This window comes from Larimichthys crocea, chromosome II (genome assembly GCF_000972845.2).
Source record: "Larimichthys crocea isolate SSNF chromosome II, L_crocea_2.0, whole genome shotgun sequence".
Taxonomy (NCBI): Eukaryota; Metazoa; Chordata; class Actinopteri; family Sciaenidae; genus Larimichthys; species Larimichthys crocea.
The window spans coordinates 1,563,649-1,571,814 of record NC_040012.1 but is presented as its reverse complement, the minus strand read 5'-3'; the positions used below and the strand labels follow the sequence as shown (position 1 = coordinate 1,571,814).

Genomic DNA, 8,166 nt, shown 5'->3' with positions numbered 1-8,166 from the left:
TGTGTGTGTGTGTGTGTGTGTGTGTGTGTGTGTGTGTCCTGGGGGCGGGGCTTAAAGCGACATCACTCTGTCAGCTGACACATCGGGTCAGATGACGTCATCTCGTTGTCTCTGTCAGGTAATTTGCAGGTACAGGTGGAGCAGATCATACACGTGCTCTTTTTGTCCAGTGATGCTGAATGATGACGTCACAAACCAGCACAGATCTGATTTGTAGTTTGTAGTTTGTAGTTTGTAGTGTTGAAGCTGAAGTCCTACATCAAGCAAGTTTGAAGATTCCAGCAGACTGGTCAGGTCACAGACGTTACAAAGTGTTGATGTTGATCAGTGTTTGAGTCTTTTTACGGATTCTGGTCTCGGACTCTCGGACGGTAAATCATCCCGTCCTGGCTGAGCTCGTGCAGCTGCCGTGTGGGGAGGGAACAAATCACTCAGACTACTCATTACTCCCGAGTCATATAAAAGATTTGTTCAAATTGAACGATACGTTCACGACCGACACACCACTAATGTTGATGAACAGAGTGGGAACATGAACCAACCTTCACCCTCAGCCTCCTGGTCACCTTCTGGACCTTCTCTACCAATCGGCCTTGCTCCTTCTGAACCCCCAGGCTGTCCTCCAGAAGTGTGGTGCTCTGTCCTTGAGAGTCTCTCCACCCACAGGGTTTGTCTTGAACTTTTTGGACTTGTTGTTTGAAGGGACGCCCGGGAGCCGTCTCTTGAGGAGGTGGTATTGTCTTGGTTTTGAGTTTCTTGTTTAGTGTTTCCTGTTTTATTTTGTAATTCTCCATCCCTCTGTGTCTTGTGTGACTTTACTTCCTGCCTTTTTGTTTCCCGCCAGTGTCGATTGTCTGTTCCAGCCTGATTCGTCTCACCTGTGTATCTCATTGTCTTCATTTGTAGTCATAGTCTGCGTTTCTTAGTTTCCCTGTTCAGGTTGTCTGGATTCTGTTCTGCAGTCCTTTGTCCGGTCTTTGTGCTGCTCCTGGTCCTCCTGCTCCTGCTCCTGCTTCTTGGACTCCTCCTTTCGTCTGTCATTAAAGTTTCTGTCATGTCACTTTTATTTGACTTGTAGACATATGGTCATTGCTGCTTTATATACATTATATTTACATAATTATCTACTTGTGTATGTGATATGATAATAAACTACTAACCATATGAGTTTACTTCCAGTCTCTTTGTTCAGCTTTGTTGTCCAAACTTAAACCAGTCAAACTCCTTGAATGTGTTCAGTTAGAGAGACAATGAAACTGGTTGTGATTTTATTACAGAGTTTATTAATGATGAATCACTTATTAATGGCACTGTCACCATGTAAAATACATCCATCCATTATTTGTAACAGGTTATCCTCATCAGGGTATAAAAATACATGTGTGTGTGAATGATTCAGACGTTTGACACTGCAGCTTGAGTAAACATCCAGCAGAGAGCAGCAGAGCTCCATACTGTAACAGACCTAAAAAAACATAAAACACTACAGTACAGACATGTATTGACTTTAATTACATGATGATGAAGCTGATGATGTGCCCACAGTGGTTATTGCTGTGGTTTTGATGAAGCTCATGTTTGTGTTTGTGAATGTGAAAGTGTAAAAACAGTTTTAAAATGTATGACGAAAACAATAAAGGTCTTAATTCATCTTAGATCACCTGGACAGACGAGTCATCATCAGATCAACCAGTATGTCATAAAGGGAACCAGTTAGTGTCTACGTGTTTCATGTCACAGCTCAGGTGAGGAGGACGCTGTAACACCTGACTCCCACCAGCAGAGGACGTGCTGATGTCACTGCGTGTGTGTGACAGTCTGTTCTGAGCGTGCTCCATCTGCTCTGTGCAGGACTCTGCTAACAACAAAGTCTATAAAAAATTAATTTCACACCAACAGAGTTTCTCCTCCACGTGAGGTGATGATGACACTGTGCTGAGTCATCAGTGTGTGTGTGTGTGTGTGTGTGTGTGTGTGTGTGTGGTATGAATGAATCAGGGACTCTCTCTTCCTCCTCGTCTCTCCTTCCTCCTCCTCTCCTGTCGTGACGTTCTTTTAGGAGGAAAACACCACAAACAGTCCAGAGATATTCTGAGAGTATGTGTTACTATGTGTGTGTGTGTGTGTGTGTGTGTGTGTGTGTGTGTGTGTGTGACTCACAGGGAAATACCTCTGTGCTGTGGTGGGTGGACGGGTGGATGGAGGGAGGGATTAAACCGACACAGAGGTATAATTACAGTAACAGAGCAGAGGGAACGTAGACTGACCCTGCAAACAGTGTTCATACAGATCAGACCAGCAAACCATCAGGACCACAGAAGACTAATTGGGACCGGATTCAAAGACCAGAATGAGGACCAGAACACTCTGTAAACTCTGCTGAACTTTCCATTGGATATCACCACAAACACCAGTGAACTGCTGGACTCTACTGACTCCACTGTCGGACTCTACTGACTCCACTGTCGGACTCTACTGACTCCACTGCTGGACTCGGAAGCGTCACCCAGAACACATCATGTCCTGTCTGTTTGTCGTGGTTTTCTTCATGGCCATCGGTCTTCTTGTCAACACCTCTCCAACAGTCTCTCCAGCTCCGGAGCTGGATGTCACGTCTCAGCTCCAGGAGGGTGCGCTGTCCTCAGACTGTCCGTCCTGTGCTCTGATGAGGAGGAACTCGTCTTCATCAGGAGGACAGAGCGACATGGTGGAGGCGGTAAAGCGTCACATTCTGAACATGCTGCACCTGAGCGCTCGGCCCAATGTAACACAGCCAGTCCCGCGTGCTGCACTGCTTAATGTCATCAAGAAGCTGCATGTTGGCCGCGTGGCCGAAGATGGCAGCGTAGAGATCCAGGAGGAGGGCCGGGGCCCCGGGGCCCCTGTTCCACCCGAACCACCATCTGAAATCATCACCTTTGCAGAGCCAGGTGAGTCTGACAGCCAACCAAAAAAACATTACTGATCCAACTTCTGCGGGGAGGCACAGCAAAGTTTTCACTGTCTGTGTAAAAATACAAAAACATACATTAAGACACCAGTCCACTATCTGTCTGTCTGTCTGCCTGTTTTCCACTCATTCACAAAAAGTTCAAAGTTTGTTTACACATTTCGACACTTTAAATTTATCAGCTGACAAACAAACAAATTCTATTGATCGACTTGTCTCTTTTTTTCATTACAAATCTGGATGTAAAACTCTGAGTTCTTCTGAACAGGAGTTAAGCTCCTCCATCCATCCATTCAGACTTGATGAACTTTTCTGTGTTTGTGGTTTACGTCATCATAAATGAACCTGATGCTAGAGACAAGATGAGGAAAAAGGAGAAAGACTACCCTTCATCAGTAACACCTGACATGATTTCACATGCACCAATCAGCTGTAACATTCAGACTTGATGTATAATATTGTGTCGTCCCCCTGGACTCCTATGACCTCTGACCTCTGACCCGTCTGTACTCAGACTTATGTAGCTGTGCTGTGGTTCTGGTTCTTAGACATTAGTAGCAGATCCTTTAAGTCCTGGAAGTTTGGAGGTGCTCTCTATGAATCGGACCTGTTTGTCTGGCTTGTCCCACAGATGCTCGGTTAAGTTGAGTTCTGGGGAATCTGGATCGAGTTGACACCACAACTGTTAGCTGTTAGCATGTTAGCTTTGTGTTTCATCTAATGCTTAGGTAGGTGGGATGTGTCAAAGTAACGTCCACATGAAGGCAGGACCCGGGCTTTCCCAGCAGAACATGGTCCAAACATCAAAGCCTCCCATAATGCATCCTGGTTACATGTGAGCCCCACGTACCGTCCACAAGATGTCAAAGAAGACTTGACTGATCAGACCAAAACACCTTCTTCCATCGCTGAATGGTCCGGTTCTGATACTCATTGTTGGTTCTTTGAGCAGTGGACGGGTCAGCATGGACTCCCTGACTGGTCTGTGATGGACTGTGTGTTCTGACAGCTTTCTATCAGAACCAGCATGACCTTCTTCAGCAGTTTGTTGGATCAGACCACATAGGCCAGCCCTCCCTCCCCATATCCATCCATGGCCCTGTCTCCAGTCCCTAGACCTCTTTTGATTGGTACTGACTGCTGCAGACCCGGAACACCACACAAGAGCTGCAGTTCTGGAGATGTTCTGACCTGGTCGTCTCTCCATCACAGTTTGGTTCTGATCCTGACACTCGTCCATTTTTCTGCTTCTAACATGTCGACTAATTGTTCACCTGCTGCCTGATCGACGTGCCCACTGACAGGAGCCATGCCAACTCAAACTTGTGCAATGTAAAATCTGAACCAGTTTGAAGGTTTAAAACACGTATGACACACATCATATCACACATATCACAGACAGGAAGTCAGTGACAGTGATGATATCATTTAAAGATGTTTGAACACTGAAGGAGGTTAAACTATTTGTAATATATGAAGTCCTTTATAGAGTAGACATTGAGTTATTGCAGTGCATCATTTGGAAGAGATTTCAAAATAAAATAATCATGCTGGGTCAAATATTTAATTTAAGTGAAGTTTAACATTAAAGTTAACAAATTCATTGCTGTGAATGTGAAGCAGCTCAGGAGTGATCACGTAGCATCAGCGCTTGTTTGCTTACATAAATGTACAGAGTGGCTTTGTGCTATAAATAGTTTTCTCTTTGAGAAGAATCTTTAATTAAAAAGGTCCCTCAAAGTCTAAAAATTAGAGGACAGTTACATTGGTGGAGTGGGGGGGAACATACCGAGTGGTTTTGGGCCGTACATAATCTCTTCATTCAGACAAATCTGGGCCTCAGTAATTATTCTGCAGCAGACAAAGACAGTGTTTATGGGGGGGGCAGCATTCCCTGGAAGCAGGCTTTTCTTTTTTTAGGGTCCCCGCTCATATTGAGTATATTTAGAGGCAGCGGCTCCATTCAGCCATTTTATTATTATTAAATGACATTTTCTTTGTTCATTCATTCAAATGACACGAAGACAAAAACAGAAGGGGCACTTCAGACAGCAGGGTCATGGTCCACTTCAGACAAAAACCAGCAGAATCAGAATTAGCAGGGTCAAATGTTTCATACAAACCTGAAGAACTTCATATTTTTAAATTAAAATATTTATCAGGTTAGTTTGATGCTCATATTGAAAAGACGTCAGTAGAACCTGAATGATACAGGTCTGAGTAGAAGCCAGTGTAGTCCAGTAGATGCCTTCTGTTAAATGTAAATGATGGATGGGGTTGATTCATGCTAACATGCTAACTGTGCTCTTTACTGCAGGAGACACTCTGAACACGATGACCTTTGACATTTCGAAGGAGGGTGACAGCTTGTCGGTGGTCGAACAGGCAAACGTCTGGATTTTCCTGAAGGTGTCGAAGGGAAACCGAGCAAAAGGCAAAGTGATGCTGCAGCTTCACCATGATGATGAGGAGGACTGTGTTTCAGAGAAGATGGTGGACACGCGTCGCAGTGGCTGGCACACCCTCGGTGTGTCTCGCAGCATTCAGACCCTGTTGGACAGCGGCAGGAGCTCGCTTGGCCTGCGGGTTTCCTGCCTGCGGTGCACCGAGGCTGGAGCCTCACCCATCCTGGTGCCCACCAATTCAGAGCAAGCCGGAGAGCGAGATCAGTCTCACAGACCGTTTCTCATGGTAGTGCTGCAAACTCAAGAGGAGGTGACACAACGAAGAGTCAAACGTGGTCTGGAGTGTGATGGGAAAATACGTGTCTGCTGCAAACGGCAGTTTTATGTGAACTTTAGGGACATCGGCTGGAACGACTGGATTATCGCTCCATCTGGTTACCATGCCAACTACTGTGAGGGCGACTGCCCAAACCACATGGCGAGCATCAGCGGCTCATCACTCTCCTTCCATTCAACAGTCATCAATCATTACCGTATGAGGGGCTACAGCCCATTTCAAAACATCAAGTCGTGCTGCGTGCCGACAAGGCTGCGCGCCATGTCGATGCTCTACTACAACGAAGAGCAGAAGATCATCAAGAAAGACATCCAGAACATGATCGTGGAAGAGTGCGGCTGCTCATGAACAGAAAACACTTAAGAAACACATCATGTTCCTGTAGGAGACACATTGGATCAGACAGAGTATTTATGTTTCGTGACAAAGCATCACAAGTGTTTCTTACTGGGAGAGACTCTTTTCCACATTGGAATGACCTGAGAATACTATGCAACATTTATATCTCTCTGTCTGTCTGTCTGTTGTTTTCTATTGTCTGTCTGTTGTTTTTGAGAATTTTAGCTGGATCATCTCTGGTGCTCCTGTGACGGAGCACTTTGTTGGTTGATGAAGTTTAAATAACAAAGATACTCTATCAATAAGAACTCAGAGGTCAGAGGTCAAACACAAACCTCGGCTCTCTGTGCTCACAGATTTACTGGAGATGACCCAACTAATGTCTGAATGAATTTAGTTGAATGAAGTGATGAAGGTGTTTGTATGTCAGCAACCACGTTAATCTGAACCTGTGCAATTCTCTGGACTCATGGTGTCTGCAGCCACAGCAAAACACGGCAGTCGAGTGGCACATGCTTGTGTTGAATTGTATGTTCTGAGTTGTTCTTAGACATGAGCTGCTTCTGTACCAGAGTAACTCCTGGTCCTCAGCTTAGTGTAGAGTAGCCACACCACACACATTCTGACCTAACTTCTTGACAACTCAGAGACGATCTGCTGATTAAACAGAAGAGGCTGTGGACGTTATCACACACCTCTCCCTGTGATCACACCTTAGGGGTCTGTGATCTTCTTCTGTGGAAAGAAAAGTCCAGAGAACTCCTGAGATGAGTGGATGAGCTCTGGTATTAGAAGATGGAGTCAGAGCTGAGAGGAAGGTGTTGACCTCTCCATCATCTATGAGTGGAGATTGTACCTGTGGACAGACCACAGACCAGACTACAGTCTGTTCCAGTCCAGTCTATCAGTTAGTCCAGCCAGTCAGTCCAGTCCAGTCCAGTCCAGTCAAGTCCAGTCCAGTGCAGTCTAGTCTAGTCTAGTCTAGTCCAGTCCAGTCTAATTCAGTCAGTCCAGTCCAGTCCAGTCAAGTCCAATCGAGTCTAATTCAGTCCAATTCAGTCAGTTAGTTAGTCCAGTCCAGTCCAATCCAGTCTGGTCCAGTCCAGTCCAGTCCGGTCCAATTCAGTTAGTCCAGTTCCAGCTCAAGACTTTACAATACGTCTTCATGAATCTTCATGTGAAGGACAAACACTCTCACAAATCCACATTCCTGCAGGGACATGGAGGCTGAACCGGTTCTGTCACCTTCATAGATGACACCAACTCACTTGTGGAGTACCAGAGTCAGCCTGACCAATGTAATGTTAGACTGAAGGTTCACCTGTAAAGATCTGTGATGTCGACATACTTGAAAGAAATGTGTTCACTGGGCTGCTAGAGCCAAATATTATTATTATTGTTATTGTTTTTGTTGTTGTCGGTAAATAAGTTGAATGATGATATTTCATGGCAGAGATTTAAATTCAGAGGAAAGCCAAAGACAGTCAACACTGATGATGAAAGTTTGGTTCACTGAAGTTCAAACAATCTGTGAGTAAATTAACGGACGACGTGTCGGTCAGCAAGCCAACGTGTTGTTCAACAGTTAGCTCGCTGGCTAACTGATGAGTTGCTAAACATGTAGTGTCAGTTAACGAGCCGATGTGTCGGTTAAACAGTGAGCTGTAAGTATTAGTATAAATTATTTTATCAGTCTTGGTTGTTTCTTGTTAAAAATATAATTTATTTGCTTTTTTGCTTTTTTAGTTTCATCATTAAAGAAAATGTCAACATTTGATCTTTTGGTTTCTTCATTCTGTTAAAAGCAAACAGACGATTTGACCAGATCACATCAATCTCCCTGATCTCCATCATCTTCCCTGTAGCGTCACCATCAGGACAAACTTATAACTGAACAGATAAATCATCATGATGTCATTAGTTCATTAAATCTGATAAATGTTGAGGTGGTCCTCTCTGCCTCGTCTTCAGGTCATTTATGTTTTCATAGATCAGGATCAGGTCGAAGCTTTCACACGTCCACAAAGGCAGTTAGAGGGATGAAGAAACGTGACACTCGGCTCTTTGTTTGCAGATAAAAACCTCCTCAACTTCCTCCTTCGACTGCCAGAGTGAGAGCCGCTAGCACTGCTAAT

The 8,166-nt window shown here is 44.7% G+C and overlaps 1 protein-coding gene and 1 long non-coding RNA gene across 2 annotated transcripts; both read left to right on the top strand.

Annotated features, from left to right (window-relative positions):
- The first annotated feature begins 2 nt into the window (after positions 1 to 2).
- LOC113748170 (uncharacterized) lies at positions 3 to 1,164 on the top strand. Its single transcript, XR_003464178.1, has 2 exons — positions 3 to 667; positions 927 to 1,164. It is a non-coding gene; the product is annotated as an uncharacterized LOC113748170 (long non-coding RNA).
- A 148-nt stretch (positions 1,165 to 1,312) lies between these two features.
- On the top strand, positions 1,313 to 6,972 carry inhbab (inhibin subunit beta Ab). The gene is made up of 2 exons (XM_010747963.3): positions 1,313 to 2,930; positions 5,268 to 6,972. Exons 1-2 carry the CDS (start codon positions 2,519 to 2,521, stop codon positions 6,038 to 6,040), a joined length of 1,185 nt encoding a protein of 394 aa, XP_010746265.1. The 5' UTR covers positions 1,313 to 2,518; the 3' UTR covers positions 6,041 to 6,972.
- The last annotated feature ends 1,194 nt before the right edge of the window (positions 6,973 to 8,166 follow it).